Raw genomic sequence first — 17,691 nt, 5'->3', positions numbered from 1 at the left:
AGGGAGCTATTTTTTTAATGTGCTAAATTATATGGAAGCCCCAAGAATAATTAACAAGGTAAGATGAAGAAAAAGTAAGCCATCTTTACATGTAGAAACAGGTCTAAAAGGAGCATGTGAATTGTTTCTGACACATTTTCACTAGGTGAAAAAAGGGGCGAATTTTATAAAGTGCTGTGAGCTTTTTCTTCCGGCATCTTAAAAGTAAGATAACCTGTTTGCCCTCTGCTGACAGAAGACAGAGCAGAGCTGAAGCCGAGGCCGGTGACCGGGACTGCGTGAGATTCCTTAAGCCCACAAGGAGCTTCTAAAGAGAGCGTCCCTCCCCTGACTCCCAGAGGAAAGGGAGCTGCCCTGACTTTAGTTTCTCAAGTATCATGTAGTTCAAACGAAGTGAGAGGTTCTTTTGTAAAAAAAAACATAAAATTGAATTTCAGAGAGGCATCAAGTGTGTCAAGTGCTGAATCACTGTGTTTAGGGAGCACTGTTGTGGCGGCTGAGGCTGAGAGGCCCCCTGTGGACACAGCTCAGAATGGGCATTCAGACACGCCCAGGCCTGCCTCCAAATAACCAAATCTGCATTGACTCCTCAGGAAAGAAACGTTTTAGAAGACAATCCTCAGGACGAAAAATCAAGTGTCAGCAAAAATGACCTAAAGTTTGAGCAGCTGGTTCAGCTGGTAAGCCAAGGATTACCTAATACGAATTTTCCGTTTGTTTTGCTCCTGACCAAAAAAACAAAAAACAAAACAAACAATGACAAACACATCAGGCTTCATTCCGGTTAGTTCTTTTTTCTTGAAAGTTTCTCTTAGTAGGAGGGAAAAAACCTCCCAAATGTAATTGGGGGGAATCCAATCAGTAGATTTTTCTTTTGATTAAGTCCTTGTCTGAAAATAAGTTGAGCCAAGAGGATGGACAGGTGATATCGTGGGAGCAAGAGCCGTTGCTGCTACTCCATATTTTCTAATCTGACGCTAAGGTGGCATTTAAAGAAATGACACATGCACATAAAGGTTCATGGTTTCTAACTAGCCCACCAACTTACGGTGCAGCTTCAAATGTTGAATCTAATCAATATAACTTTTAGGGCTCTGTCTTTTCGTTTAGAAAGGGCAGTGCATGGAAGAGGCTGTGGTATAAGCAGAGGCCTGGTCCCATCTGCCCTAACGCACAGTATATGCATGCCGTTTTGCATTTCTTCAACTTATGTCCACATTTATTATCGTATTTCATTTGCAGAATCCTGTAAGGTAGATTTAGTAACCACCTTTTGTAGACAAGGAACTCAAGTTAGAAACTTAAGTGACTTCTCTAGGGTCAGACAAGTGTCATAAAGAAACTGGAATCTTGTGCCCTTGACCTCAGCCCCGAGGCTCTTGCCCAGCCTGCCCACACCCTGGGGGAATCTACCTACTGCAGACAGTGCAGACCGTGGATCTTGCTGGCATGGACGTCACTCACCCATGCCCAGGAATAATCAAGGAGGAGAGTATATACATAATGCAGTGAATATGATAGTATTCTATCATAATCTAACTGTGGGTAATAATACCTGCCAACAGTTTTAAGACAACAAAAGGTTTGACAACTAAAAGTTAAAAGTTGGTTAATTCCAATATTTAAAAAATACATAAATACACATAAAATATAATAAAGGCTGCAAGCCAACTGCCAACAGATCTGTTTTTTTGTTTTTTTTTTTTTAACTCATTAGATATATCTAAGTGGCATTATATACAGACCATGTATTTTAAAGACAAAAACTTAACCAAGAACAGTGTGTTTAAAGTATTTCAAACAGAGTGAGTTTTCGATTTCTTCTCTTAAATTACTTTTACATTTTAATTTTAGTTCATGAACTTCTGGTTGACTTACTTTGGGTGAAAATCACATGGCATTACGCTTTACTATGGTCATATTTTATTTGGGGCAGTCTGGGGCACACTTAGGGCTGGAGAGAAAAGAGGAAATTTTGTTCTAAGAGTAATAAATAGTTCTAGGCTTAAGTACAAGGCCATTAAATTTTAGAAATTTAAATATTTTAATTATTTTATATTGTAAAGATGCTCTTTACAACTTTGGAAGGTACAGATAAAAGAATTACCTAGTCCCAGTAATGAAAATTAATTTCTCCAAATATAAACATAGCACACATGATTTTTCTCTCTGCCTTAAGAAATAAAACAAGACTCTGAAATATAGACAACATAGAACATCTGGCAACCTAGTCACCCTGGAGAGATGGGTTCACAGTTCCCAAGTTAGGTACTTGTTCCTAAATACTGAAAAAAGGAGCATGAGTTATCATATTTCATAATATTCCCGTGGGAAGCAAGTTAATTGATAGTAAGAGGGCTAGCTCATCTCAGTCTTCTGTCTGCAGGATAATCAATAAAACACTACTGGGAAAAAGAAATAGGGAAATGAATGAGAGTGGACAAGCCAAGTGCCACCTCCCTGAAGGCAGGACTCTGTTTTCGTCATTGTACAGCCAATAACTAGCACATGACACTAAGCATGTACTCAAATGGGCAGATAGATAAACGTAGTCTCAGTCTGCCCTGCTCAAGACCCAAGATCAAAGTCCCATTTCTACTACATCACACTGGCCTGATGTGCAGGGCTATTTGGTGATACTGGGCACACGCAATGGTGAGTGGGGTCCTCCATAGTCCCCTATCAAGTTTCCCTTCAACCCTGCATGTCACAAGCCAGAAAGGGGGTCTCAGAGTGAGTGCTTGGCTACTTAATACTTCTATTTCTCCATCTCCTTCAACTTTCAGGCTTTCTGAGGCTGTTAGCCTGGAAAGTCATCATGATTTCCCCATGAGTTCTCAGTGCTTTCCTACAGGAAAGAAAGCTCCAGATGGACTCGGCTGCGAAACGAACCAGAGTTGTCAGGGAACTCTTACAGAGTGAGAGAAAATATGTGCAGATGATGGAAATTGTGAGAGATGTTTATGTAACCCCACTGAAAGCAGCACTGTCATCAAACAGAGCAATTTTGAGCACCGCAAATATCCAGATCATTTTCTCGGATATTCTGCGCATTTTAAGTCTCAACAGGTAATCACTGAATAGGTATTTTCTGAAATACTCATTATGTGGTGGGGGGAACCCACATTTATATGTTTATATGTTTCAAAAGATGTGCAAAGGCTCATTATTCTCTGCCCTTCTTGGGGACTCTGATCATCTCACAGAAGAGAAGGGATTCTTGACACTGGGCTGTGTGTGACCCATGGTGATGATTCTTAAGGGCTTATTTCCTGACTCAGTTCAAAGCCATGGTAGCAGGACTGGAGTTCAGTGACTGGGGATTCTATATTCAATATATCGATCATACAAAAGACAAAACAACAGTGTTTAGTTGAGGAATGGGAAAGGAAGGAAAGGATTTAATGGGATTAAGTCACTGGGATACTTTGTTTAGAGAACCCAAGGCTGGAGATCAGTTTAATAACAGTACATGTTTCCAGTACATAGTAGTACACAGAGAAAAGTGATTATTTGCACTGATGGTTAATTAAGACAAACTGAGCTTGTGTTTCTCTGCCAGCAACTCCCTAGATAACTTGGAACAAGTTCCTTATCCTTGGCGGGCCCTAACCCTTACAAAATGAAGAGGTTGAACTAGGCCTCTCCTAGTTTTCAAGGCCTATGATGGCTGAATGAAGGATAACCTCAGATCCACAGGGAAATGGGCCGAGGGAAGGTAATGACATTCGAAGTGATTGAGCACTCTGCTCTGAGGACTGTAAGAAACCTTCCGCTGTCTGCCTGCCTGCCTGGCCATGTGAGACTGGAGCAGTCTGGGCAGCCTGTAGAGGCCAGTCTGGGGTCCTGACTCAAGGACTTAAGGTGAATAAGTGAGATTCCACCACAGTCAACCTACTTCCTCATTTCCCAGCTTCTCCCTTCCTGCCGAATCTGTAGTTCTGTATCAAGACAAAAGTATTTGACAAAAGCCCTGCCATAAATGATTAGCTGAAACAGGCTGTACTAATGACTGCTAATTTATTTTTTAAGTTTATAGGCTATCACTGGCCAATATATCATGGTCATGCTTTTCTCCAATTACAGGCAGTTTCTAGATAACCTGAGAGACAGACTGCAGGAATGGAGCCCAGCTCACTGTGTGGGAGAAATATTCATAAAGTTTGGAAGCCAGTTGGACATCTACACCAATTTCTTCAACAATTATCCTGTTGTTCTGAAAACTATTGAGAAGGTAAATGATTCGGTTACCATGCAGACATGTATTAGAACTCGGAGGTTGAAAGAAAGTTTTGTGTGCAATCCAAAGGACTAGAATTAATACGAAAGACTTCTTCCCTACTCTTAGCTTCCAGATCTCCTCCTCCGGGTTACTGCGGACTCTTTGAGGACGGAGACTCTGACTTATTAAATTTTGTATCACTAGGGGCCAGCTCAGTGCTTGATATAGCAGGGCCCAGGAAGTGATTGTTGGACTAAACTAATCCTCATACAAATGGCCAGACTTCCATCTGCTGCAGATATCCTGTGACTCAGTTACAGGGGAATGTTAATGATTAGGTAGAAGCAAGACTGTGAACTCCGAATCCACTCTGCCACTATAGTCCTGTGTGACCTTGACACGTTCAGCTCTTAAAAAGAAAAGGAATTAATCCATATGTTTCTTGGAATAAGGATACTCAGTTTGTGAAATCTATCTTTGAATAAGGAATTTCTTTGTCTTACGTTTTGTAGAGAGTTCATTATAAACAACTTTCCCTGCTGTGACTTATGCCATGTGTAGTCTAAGCGAGAATATTTGGTTCTCTCTGAATCATTTGCTGCTCTTGTTGGGATCTCTTCTGATGACAATAAGATCCCACTTTCTTCCCTTCTCAATTTGTATCAAAAGTGCAGCAGAAGAGGCTACCTGTGACCTGGTGGCAGTGTCCACTCTGTCCCTTTTGGTTGTGTCTCCCTCTCTACACCGAGGCCCTGAAGGGAAGGCCTGAGGGCTGGGTGGCCTCTGGACAACGATTGCTGACCTCAGACCTCCCCTTTGTTGCGCTCCTCCCAGCCCACCTAGAGAGTTTGACACTGCTGGACAACTCGATTATATGAAAATTGCATGACTAAGGCAATTTCAAAGAACTGACCATGAGGACGAGAATTATAGCAAAGTGTCACATACTGTCAGAAACAAATTGGTGCCAAAATTTTTATAGTTATGGGTAATAATGATATCTGTTTCGCTAGCATAGGTTGTGCATACTCATTCTTATCTTAATATTATTGAAATCAATGAATATTTGATTTCTAGAAATTAGTATTACTGGCATCTTTTAGGCATGTACCCACTGAGAAAAATGAGGTAATTTCCTGGGTACTCTAATGGTGGTGAATGAATACATTTTAAAACAGATGTTCAATACAGTGGGGCGTCTTTATAATGTTACACATGATCAGCAGCCCTATTACAAGTAAATGCCATTAATAGTCTCTTACTATAAGAAAATAACATTTACTGTATGACAGGCACTTTGTGGACAGGATTTTTTTTCCCTCCACCATAAGAGTTAGGTATGCTATCCACGAGAAAACTGAGGCTCCAAGAAGTTAAGTAACTTGACAAGATCACATAGAATTAGGTAGAATTAGATTAGAATTCTAATTCTAATCCAAGCCTACCTGGTTGCAAAATTTTTTTTTGGTCTGTGCTGATTAAATTTAACGCATAGGGTGAGGTCTATGGTATAACAACTAATACACTATACTTCGTATATTAGTAAGCACCGATAGTACTAATACTACTTTGATTAGATGTAGATGTTGTCCTCTTGCTTTGAGTGCTTCATAGATCATGTTTGCTGGTAGAAGAGAACACTTTACAGTTATCTTATAGAGCAAAGTTTTGACAATATAATGCTCACTTTTAGTGCAAAGAAATGATACCAGCATTCCGAGCTTTCTTGAAGAGGCACGATAACACAATTGTTACCAAAATGTTGAGGTAAGTTCTGAGGGAGAGCACAGCTGGGGCACCCCGAGACAGCGCATCATTCTTTGACCTTCACAAAGAGACTGGAGTTCCCTTCTCTGTGCCTCACACAGCCTGCAGGAGCTGCTCTTGTACCCATCCCGAAGGTCTGAAGAATATATTAATCTTCTCTACGCTCTGAGACTTCATACTCCTGCAGAACATGTTGACCGTGGGGACTTGACCACTGCAATTGACCAAATCAAAAAACATAAAGGTTATCTAGATCAGGTTGGTTGCTGATAAGAGTCTGTGTCCTTTAGAAATGCTTTTGTGGTACTCGAACTCAAAGATCTTGAAATACCTTATCCTCTTGTGGTGTTTTTCAAAGTCTTTCAGCCTTTTAATATGAAATTATTGTGTTCAGACTTTGAGCACCAATGGCATCTACTCTAAGCCAAACCAGATGAGATAGAATGTTTCCAGATAACTGTACAAGTACAATAAAACCTTTCTTAATATGAAAATTTGGGGAATGGGGTATTCGGATTGGGTTTTCTAGATAACTAAAAGAAAATAAGTAAAATCTTTTGTTTCTGAAAGTACTTCTTAATGTATTAGATTTATTGCCTAAGTACTATGATTAAAATTATTCTCTGAAAGAGCTTAGCATCTTGGACTACAGTACTCATTCTGAAAATATCATTGTGATGTGCATACTGCACATGTGTCCAGGCTTAATGTAAACCGATAACATTTGCTCAGAGATTCTTTTTGAATAGTCTTATCACTTGTCTCTTTGTTTTAAAACATTGGGTACATGAAATTGAGATTCTTATTATAGTTTTTGAAAACACCAAGGCCTATTTCAAGTGCCATAAAATATTTAAATCTATTTTTATGTATAAAAATTTCACAATTTTATTTTGCCTCAAATCACTTTGTTTTCTAGATGAAGCAAAACATCAGCATGAGAGATCAGCTGTCAGACATACAGAGAACCATCTGGGGGTGCCCTGTATGTATTCTGATGTACTTGCTACATGTCGTGCTCATGAATAAAATCTCATATCATTGGCAAAAGGAGACACACAGATTTCAAATCAACTAACATCTGTTGAATGCCCGCTGTGTGCCTGGTGCTGACAAGCTCTCACGTTTTACATCCTTCTTATCTGCAAGGATGCTGCTATATAAGGAGAGGCACAAGTGGGCTTGACCCTATCCCATAATGTTTCTGTAGTCTTAGCTCCTTGTTTGGTACTAACTGATCATGACTCCCTTTAAAGAAAGGGGCCGTGTCTTCTATTGTTTCATATCTCCCTGTGCATGATACCTGGTATAGGATTTTGCAGAGGATACCTGAAAAAATCTTTAGATGTTCTCTGTTGGCTATCTGTCACCTACAGAACATAATCTAGTTTCATCCTACCTTCTCTCTTACTGCCTTGCAAACCACACAGATCTACTCGCAATTCTCCAGTAATGTTAGCCTCTCCTCACATATTTGTGCTTTGTCCAACCATCATCTTCCTTGTAGTTTCCCCCAACATCTTCAGCTGCGAGCTCCCCCTGCCTTGGTATTCTGCAGCACCCCAAACATCTGTCACATTTTATTGGAATCCTTTATTCACAAGACTGGGAATTCTATCAGGTATAAGCTGTGATTTACCTGTCTTCTAGAGTTTGGCATATAATAGGAACGCAATATGTAAATTACATTGAAATGAAGTATCAATTGATTGAAGATGTTATTTTTATTTGGTTAAACTGGAGAAGCAAGGGAAAGGGGAGTCGACTGGATTACAGAGTCCAAAATCTTGAAATTTAGTCTCTGGATCCCTATTCATGTGAAGTGATCATCTCCATGGCTACATCAGTACAGGGCCTAACTTAATTTGTAACAATTCATTCACTTATTTTTCTTAATAGATTGCTTCTTACTCAACCCACTTCCACTTTATTTTTGACACTAGGAAAACGTTAATAAATAAAACAATTTTAGTAGTTTAAAAAATAGACAACACCCTAAAATATAATTTTCATTATCAATTCTGTGGTCTTTCCAAAGAAAGCCTATTTTATAAACAATAAAAACATTTGCTTTTTCATAATTGAACTGAGTTCTAATCAACACATATATTCTGGGTTACAAAATGGTTCTAAATGGTTTATGTTTTCTAAAAATTTACATGTTTCTATTTTTTTTTTTATTTCATAGACTCTATCAGAAGTAAACAGATATCTGATTAGGGTCCAAGATGTAGCCCAGCTTCATTGCTGTGATGAGGAAATAAGTTTCTCTTTAAGGTAAACATTTAACTATCCTATGGATGTGACTGTGTCTCACTCATCTTGAACTCACAATCCAGTACAATGTCTGACATATTGTAAGTTTGCAATAAATCCGTGTATTGAACTGAAAAATTACACGCCCCCACTTCCCAAGATAAGATGCTTTATCACCTTTCTTCCACTCTAGGCAGCTATTGGGTAGAATGGGAAAAACTAAAATGTCTCTGCCAGAGCCACAAACTCCATAGAAGCAGAAATTCTAAAGGTTGGTCACTTTCCACCTGAGAGGAGATCCAAGTGTTGTGGGATATCACACGAATGATCTGCTCTTCTATAAGAGAAGACTAACTTATTATTCTCAGATAGTTATTGAGGTCAGTATTTAAAAGGTCTCATCATAAGACCATCATTATATTGAGGTCTCACTATCTAGTTTGTACAGTGCTCACAGCAGTGTAAGAACAAAAGATGGTGGGTGTGCCAAGTTCCATAAACAAGTTCCATCTCCTTTAGAACAAGGACGGGCAAATGTTTTCCATAAAGGATCAGACAGTAAACATTCTAGGTCTTGCTAAACAAATCATCGCTGTGGCAACTACCTAACTTTGCAAATGCAGCACAAAAGCAGATATATAACTAATACAATACACAACAAATAATACAATCTTTATAAACAATACAATGCATAAATGAATATGTATAGCTGTGTTCCAATACAACTTTATTTACAAAATAAAGTGGTGGAGCCAGTTTGCTGATCTCCACTTTAGGAAATTGTTTGCCAAGCTGTTCTCATTATTAATGCAAAGATGATGATTCAACAAATAGCAACCAAATAGAGAGAAACTAATTCTAATTTGTCCAACTCCAATAAAAGAAATAAAAATTGGTTTGTCTGTTACTTCAATAAATATTTCAGTGACACAGGGCAGGGTGTGGGGTAGTTGAAAGAAATCAGGTCTCTCACTGCTACGCCCACCTAGAATTAATTTTAAATAAAAACCGAATAACACAATTGTGTCACTTTTCTCATTGCCACAGTGTTTGTTTTCTTTTGTTTTGGTTAGTAGCAATAGAAAAAGAGCTACAATGATGGAAGGAAACTACCTACCAAATCACCAATTCTAAACAGGCCCGTCACAGTGGGACACATGCTAGAGATTGCTACAATTTTTGATTATTAGATTTTTACCTTCAGGTTTTTTTTTTATTATTAGAATTTATCCTTTGTGGATTCATTCTTAAACACTTTCTTTCTTTGTGTAAATCCGAATTTCTGACCTATATAATTTTCCTTCTCATTGAAGAAATTCTAACATTTCTTGCTAGGTAAGCCTACTGAAAATGAATTCCTTCAATTTCTATTTGTGTGAGGAAGTCTATTTCTCCTTCACTTTTGAAGGATAATTTTGCTGGCTACAGAATTCTAGGTTGGCAGGCTTTTTCTTTCAATACTTATTTCACTCCACTCTTGCTTGCATTGTTTCAGAAGAGAAGTCCAGTGTAATTCTTATTCTTGTTCTACAGGTGAAGCCTTTTTTTTTAATCTCTGGGTTAAGATTTTGTCTTTGTATTTGATTTTCTGCAGTTTAAATGTGATATGCTTTCCCAGTTTTGCCTCTCACTCCTTAATCTACCACCAATGGATGTCATGAAACTTTCTTCACGCTCTCTCCTTTGATTCTAAATACATAAAAAGAACTGAAAAACTGCCATTTTCCAGAGCATTTTTTCCATGCTTTGAGATCTTGTTTCCAGGCATGTCCTCAAAATTTGGCTGAAATAAATTCTTATGATTCTTCTACGGGTTTGGATGTTCTTTCTTCAGCACTTTATCTGATATTCCTATTAGACATATGTGACACCTTTTGTAATTGACTCACATTTGAGTGTTCTTTTCTTTTCTTTTTCTTTTTCTTTTCAGTTTGTTAAGTTTCTTTTGACATATCTTCAGGCTCGCTGATTCTCTCCTTGGCTATGTACAATCTGATGATGACCTCTCTCAAAGGCATTATTCATCTGTTTTAGTGTTTCTGATTTCTGGAATTTCTCTTTATTCTTTCTATCTCTGTATTTATATTACCCACCTGTTCTTGCAGGCTGTCCACTTTTTCCATTAAAGTCTTTAACTTATTTATCATACTTATTTTAAATTCCTGGTGAGATAACTACAAAATCTCTACCATATCCATGTCTGGCTTTGAGGCTTGTCCTGTCTTAGCAGACTGTTATCTTGATTCTTAGCATGCCTTGTAGTTTTTTGTTTAAAGTCAGAAATGATGTATTGGGTAAAAGGAACTGAGGTAAGTATGTCTTTAGCGTAGGGTTTTATGTTTACCTGGCTAGATGTTAGCCTGTATTATACTGTTCATTTTAGCTATGGCATCAGAGGCTTCTGTTTCTCTGGTGTCCTAGTTTTTGTCTCCCGTGTTGTCACTGGGTTTTCTAGAGATCCCTTAAATAGGGTCTGAGCCTTGCAATTCTTTTCAGCTGTAATCCCTTGTCACTATAAGGAATCTTGTTGATGTGACAGTAAGACATGATGGGAGAGGTAAGAGTTCTACAGCCCTATGACTTGGTCTCAGTTTTTTTGTGACCCTGTGCCCCTGGCCTATGACCTTCTCGAATGCTTCTCATTTTTTGTTTTTCACCTCTAAGACAAGACAGGAGGGCTAGAGGGATCTGGAGCTGGGTATTTCCCTTCATGTTGTCTAAGTTCTGGTAAATGGTTTCCTTTGAGGGCAGGCTGTTTTTAGGAATAGAACTCTCTGGACATATTTCAGAATGGTTACTTTTCCCCTACCTATAGGAAAGAATGAGAATTTTTCTTAGATCTTCACAGTAAGAACCTGATGGGCCTCCTGGAAGTAAAACTCATGCAAGTAGGAAGGGGATCCCTCTAAGGCTAAGCCTCCAGAGCTTTTAATTGCTTAACTAGCTCACAGTCTCTAGCAATTAGTCAATTACCCTTTAAATATTCTTACCTGATGCTGGCTCCAGTGCAGTTTCTGCTTCCAGTAAACTGTGATTCTCTGTCCACCTGTCTCTCCAGCTTTTAGGGTAGTGGTCTATCTGGTGACCTTGATTTTCTGCTGGATCTGAGGACTTAGAATAACTTTACTTACTTGTGGCCTAAATTTTTTTTTGCAGCTCGAGTTCTGAAGCTGCTTGCAGAGCATAACTTTGCCATTTTGCAGAGCCAGCAGACTCCCTTCCCCCACGCTGATTGCACTATTTGATAAATTATACTCCTTGCATCATTGTTAAATAATACTGCCTGTACTATAACTGTGATCCAAAACAGCCTTTTTGTTCTACAGGCCTGGGCTGACAGTAGGACTTGATAAATGTTTAATCATATATTACCCATTGTTCCCACTTCAAGACTCCACTTGCTTGATCAGAGTCAGCCAACCATTGAAAGTCTAGTTGCCCCCACCAATCAGAAAACAAGTGATGTAGGTTTATGATCTTGTTTCCCCTAGCAACCCACCTCTTTGATCATCAGCTCCTTACAACTTTTGCCTTTATAAACCCTAATCTATCCCCTCCATTTTGGAATGTATTCTCAGTTCATGCCAAGGACTATGTTACCTGATTTTCATATCATTACCTGAATAAACAAACTCTTTAAAAAATTTCTTTAAAAAGGTATCTCCAGATTTTTGTTTACAGATCTAAGGAGAGTTATTGATTCTGAGTTTTTTAGCTTTTTTTGTCGAGAGGATGGAAGTGATGACTTACTTCCAAGCTCTTTACATGTCCAACCAGAATCTAGAAATCGCAATTACTAGGATTTACACATCTGTCTTCCGTGTTTTAACAACACGGAGCACATTTTAGAATTTGAGGATAATGTGAGAATACTAATTATTTACACTCTAATTATGAGGTGTTTATATATAAATAGGTACCATATCAGTGATTTACCAAGAATAAATATAAACAATTTTACATTAGTATTTGAAATTAAGTAAATACAAAACCGGTTTATATTCCAAAAGGTATCACCATATGTAGCCTGCAACCTTGATTTCTGTCATTTTAGAAAATAACACAAAATCCAAGAAATGCCATTCCCATGATTTTCATTAGAGATTTCTACTTAGAGGAAACTCTGCTTATATTTATACATACAATATCGACTCACATGAGTATAAGGCTTTATAGTTTACCACATTTTAACTTCTCTCATTTGATATAATGTTTAGAGTCATTTGAGGAAGGGAAGACTGCAGCCATGTCACAGATGGGGAATCTGCACTTAAGTTGTCTAAGGTCACAGAACAAGTGCTGGTCTAGAATTATTCAAAACCAGATTTCAGTGCTCTAACTACTGATTAGACCAGCAGGTGTGACTAAGCTTGCTGATTTTTAGTATGCTTTTTTCCCTTCCAATGGGGGTCCCCAAAGGTACTAAAGTGGAGCCCTCTAGGGTTGGTGAACAGAGCTTTGAATCACCAAATGGAGCCATCCACTTCTCAGACCCAGAGTCCTCTTGAGGAAAAAAACCCTACCATAATGCCACAAATGCACAGTTAACTTTCCTTTTAGCTTTATCCAAAGGGACCTACAATCATTTACCACAGCAACTACGCTTTGGAAAATGGGAAAAACCCAGACTTCTCAGGGATGCTGGACTCCAGCTCTGAATTGACTCTTATCCTGGGAAACCCAAAAGCCACTATGATCTACCAGTCAGAGTGTGGATGATGACGGCCAGAGTTTTGGCTCATGTTAGTTCACAGAACCAGTGGTCTACTGTTGTGTATTCATGCCAAAGGTTAGGTTCTAAAAGTTCTTTTTAAAGTTTTATGTATCTATAGAAGTTAGGTACTTCATCTCTCTGACTGGCTGATGCAATAGGTAAGCAACTAAAAACTCTTCTAGAATGGCATTAAGAATTTAAACTATAGCAGACTTGTTCCATTTTGCTGAATAGTATGGACTGATGTCATTTTAGCATTTATTAAAACTGTGTGGATTCCTCTGAACAAGCCAGTAAATTGACCCCCTTTCTTAGGGTAACTAAGGGTTGCTTGATGCTTCTAAGGGAAAATAATTCTTTTAGTTATTTTCCATCAAAACATAGAGCTTGCTTCACTTAGCCACTCCGGGTGGGTTGGGGCTCCCCCGAGTTCCTCCATAGCACGCAACTTGATGCTCTTGTTTACTCACACAACATAAACCCATACTAGAGTGCAATGAAACCACCAAACACCCTGACCTGGCTCCGACGACAGACAACAAAGTGGATAATAGATGGAGATTGAGGATACCACATTTTGCCTATTGGTAAATATGCCTACGTTTGATCATGATAGCAACTTCGGTGAGAATGAAGTACTACTTAATTCTAACTTTTCATACTGAAGAGGTATACTAAGTCACATGCCAATTTCCACCCAATCAAAATGAGACATTTCTATTTCCTACATAAGTTAAATGCTTTTCTATTCCTTGCTTTCTACTTAAGATACCTAGGGCCACACTGGTTCTCCTGCTTTTCTCCACCCCAACTCGTTACCCTTTAAAGATGAAACCAAAATGCTTTTTCCCCAAGATTGCTCAAATACATTAAACACAAAATACTAAACTTGACAAAAGTTAAAAAGATACAGCTTTAGCATGATTCATGTCATCAAGGAGGGAAAGTTTAATGTTAATTTTCCTCACATTGAATAAATACTGTCCAATGGGCAAGCTCAAATCACTACCCGGAACCAAGGCCCACCCCACCCACAGTATTGGTCTGAGAGACAGGTAAGGGACTACTCAATCCAGGAGGTAAACTATACCAAAAACTTCAGTGAGCCATTCAAAAGGGCTGTAGTGGAGCAAAAGTCTTGACTATTGTCTTGTAACATAAAGACAGTGAATTGTGTAACAAAGCTCACATACATGTATATGTAACCCTTCTAAAACTGTCCTTCTCCATTTTAACACAGGTTTTATGAACATACCCACGATCTCAGTCTTTTCCTCTTCAACGATGCACTGCTTGTTTCTAGTCGGGGCACCTCTCATACTCCATTTGAAAGGACTTCAAAATCAACCTACCAGTTCATTGCATCAGTGGCCCTTCATAGGTTACTCGTAGAAGATATTCCAGATTCCAAATGTATGTATTCTTTTCCTTCCAAGAGTTAAATACCTTTTGAAAGCTATATTATGTAAAGCCCATTAACTATTAAAATAGAAAAGGACTGGGATTATAATTTGCAGTTTGCAAATAATTCCCCAAATATTTTTAAGATTTCATTAAATTTTCACCTACCTGAAATAGCAAAAGAAAGGAATGCTGGCATTGTCAAACATGCACCCTGGATAGTAATAAAAGTTTTCAAAATTCATGAAGGGAGGCATGACCCCACATCATCATAAGGGATTCTTTGAAGCAGTTTGACAGGAAGAGCTGGAGTCCTTAAACACTACTCTTTACTCTGTTGATGTGATGATTTAAGATTTTTATCTATTTCCATTCTACTACGGTTAAGTATTACAGATTTGACTATATCTTTTCTTCCTTAGTTTTATATTTGAGAGTAAAGGATGTTTAGTAATAATCGTTTCATTCATAACCTCAATAGAAATATCATGTTACAAAGAAATTCCTACTTAAACCTAAATGTACTGTGCCTATTTTTAGTTATTCTTACCCTCTACTTTCTAAGGATCTATGTATCTTTCCTATATTTGTTAGGCTAGACAACTTAAATATAGCACTCTCATTCCAATATTTTTTCACTGCATATAAAGACAGGATTTAAAGTTAAAGCTGGAACCAAGACCTCAGAGAATGTATTAATCTTAAAAGGACTGCTTATAATTAGCTTCCACCCCATTTTAAATCTGGGCCTGAGAAAAAATGAACACCAAATATGTGGGAATAAATATTTCCACCTAGAAGACAGACAAAATAGGTGTTACTTATAACCGCTGGTTATGTTTAAAAAGTGTCTCCTTTCATCTCCCCTTAATCAGCTATGCCCTATGTTAAAACATCATTATGTAACCTGACAGTGGGCATTCAGCTAAGTAGATGGCTTAATTCTATCACTGGCCCTCATACCAAGGTTGTCTAGGTCTAGGTCTAGCTCTCAGCATCTCTCTTCTACAACTCTCAGTAAATACCTTTACTGATTCCAGTTCCTTCTGGAGTGGCTAAGACAAGGAATTAAAGAATATTACATTATCTATCACTTATTCTTTAAACATAATTGCTTATTACAAAGACAAGATTATTCTAGGTTATAACATTTGAATTATTCAGTAATTTTGGGGAGTTATAGACTAAACTGGAATTGTATCTGAATTTCTTTAAAAATATTTTGTATCTGTTTGAATTCATTTTCAAAATTTTTTTTAAAGATTTGGTCAATTCTTGAATTTTAAAACATTTTCTCCTTTTATTACCTGCAAATATTAATTAGTGTACCTCGAATATTTTTACAGATGTCAAGAATGCATTTATTCTTCAAGGTCCAAACCATGAATGGATTTGTGCTACAGAAGTCGAGGATGATAAGTTCCTGTGGTTGTCGGTACTCCAAAGTGCAATCAGAAGTGCTATGGAGAAGTGAGGCTAAACCACCTCTTAGTAGTTACTTTTCATGGACAGTATTTATATAGAGTTACTTGAATGACAAAACCTATGACATAACAAGGATATTATAAAGTTTTGTTTCATGATCTAATAAAAAAAATCAGAATGAAAAGTGTTTCTTAAATGATCCATCTAGAAACATTTTAATTTGTTGATTTTCCAATCATCTTTAACATTTTCATGAAATACTGATTTAAAAATGTATAAACATAAATGGCAATTTACTCAAAAACTTGTCACATATACCCTTAATATAAATGTACTCTTCCAGAGAGCATTAAAAATATAGCACTATTAAGTACTAAAAAGTTTTCTGTAATTTTTGTGTTCTTTGGTTGCAAAATTAAATTCTTAGACCATCCAAATCAGAAACTTTAAAAATTTGTGACATTGTTAAAATTAGAAAGCTGTCAGAAAAACCCTGAAACTTCCAAAAAACAAAAATAAACGGAAGTGTAGCAAAACTTGCCTGTAATGGAATTTAGATGCATAAAAATGAAGAAATTAAAACAAATCTGTTTCAAAACAGAGAAACAGCAAAATAGGTGGAGTAATTTTCTGAACCTTTAAAGCCTTCTTTTAATTATTTAACAAACTGAAGCTATAACCTGTTAGCCACTTGGAAACTTTAGCTGATATATGTAGTAATAACATTTTATTTAGTTAATGGTAGATAAAAATTACATTAATCTTGGAAGCATTCTGTTGTCAGTTTCCTTTTTGCTTCATATTCTCCTTTAAGGTAATAAAATCTATTAGTACAGTTTAGGATTGTGAACATTTTAAACATTTTCTTTTTTCAACGATGAAAATATAAATTTCTTCTAATTCTTAAAAATTTAAATTGTTAAAAACTGTACAAAACTTAAAATATTAGGCTGTTTTATTAGTGTAAAATTACTCTTTTGATTCTGTATGATATATCCATGCAGTTTTACATTTATGGTCCTATAGACAAAATAAACCATTAAAGGGAACATCTGCTGTTAGTCAGCAATGAATGAAAATTTACAAATGCGACCAAAATGGTATAAAACAAATCCTAAGACTGTATCATCCTGACTAGGACACACATCACACTCTTTGTTAATAGGAAAAACCTGTCTATGTGGGAAAGAATAAGTGACAAGATAGTTGAAGGTAAACTAAAAATCGTAAGGAATTTCCATTTATTTTGTGAATAATGTCCTCAGAAGTTTAAAACATATTACTTGAAAAATGATCTCTGTAGAGACTGATGAGTGTAAGCTTTTTGTTGAGAGTTAAGTGCATAAATCATGCAAGAAGTAGCGATGTTTGCAAGTGGATGGTATTTATGTTGTTTGAAAACTTTCCCTTCATTTTTAGGGTACAATTAAGAAAGGTCTGTCTTCACAGCTATTTCATAGCTATTTGCTGCTAAATTAAAATCTCATGCATAAAAATTTTAGGTCACTGGTGAAACTGATCAAATTTTCATAAAGAAAATATAGAATCTGACCCTCATGTTGACATGCAAAAGTCTGAAAAAGTACCACATGATGCCAGAAGAATGATGATTACTGCAGAGCTTATGGGTGAAGAATGCTCATCCAATATAGTTCTTTCAAATTAAAAATTAAATAGGAAACTAATTTTAAAGATTTTCACAAAACAAATATAGGTTTAAAAATTTTCACAAAACAAATATAGGTGCTTTATGTGAAACATTTAACCTAAAAGACAAATTGAGTTTACTTAATTTTGTCTCTTTTTACAAATTATTCCTGAGTCTGTGCTTGAGATGTATAGAGGAGCCCATTCTGTAAATCAAATCGTGTGAAGTTTTGATCACATAAGTCTAATGGACTAATGT

General features: G+C 37.1%; 1 protein-coding gene across 1 annotated transcript in view; it reads left to right on the top strand.

Annotated features, from left to right (window-relative positions):
* ECT2L (epithelial cell transforming 2 like) overlaps nucleotides 1-17,676 on the top strand; it is a 55,792-nt gene extending 38,116 nt beyond the window's left edge. Inside the window, exons 12-20 of the mRNA XM_006915371.2 lie at nucleotides 594-680; nucleotides 2,855-3,069; nucleotides 4,087-4,234; nucleotides 5,916-5,989; nucleotides 6,091-6,247; nucleotides 6,909-6,974; nucleotides 8,178-8,266; nucleotides 14,200-14,372; nucleotides 15,707-17,676. Of these exons, the coding sequence (XP_006915433.2) occupies nucleotides 594-680; nucleotides 2,855-3,069; nucleotides 4,087-4,234; nucleotides 5,916-5,989; nucleotides 6,091-6,247; nucleotides 6,909-6,974; nucleotides 8,178-8,266; nucleotides 14,200-14,372; nucleotides 15,707-15,834 (1,137 nt within the window). The 3' untranslated portion in view covers nucleotides 15,835-17,676. The remainder of the gene's footprint in view (nucleotides 1-593; nucleotides 681-2,854; nucleotides 3,070-4,086; nucleotides 4,235-5,915; nucleotides 5,990-6,090; nucleotides 6,248-6,908; nucleotides 6,975-8,177; nucleotides 8,267-14,199; nucleotides 14,373-15,706) is intronic.
* The last annotated feature ends 15 nt before the right edge of the window (nucleotides 17,677-17,691 follow it).

Source organism: Pteropus alecto, unplaced genomic scaffold, assembly GCF_000325575.1.
Source record: "Pteropus alecto unplaced genomic scaffold, ASM32557v1 scaffold185, whole genome shotgun sequence".
Lineage (NCBI taxonomy): Eukaryota > Metazoa > Chordata > Mammalia > Chiroptera > Pteropodidae > Pteropus > Pteropus alecto.
Note: the sequence above shows the minus strand (reverse complement) of the source record. Positions and strands in the feature narration are given on the sequence as shown.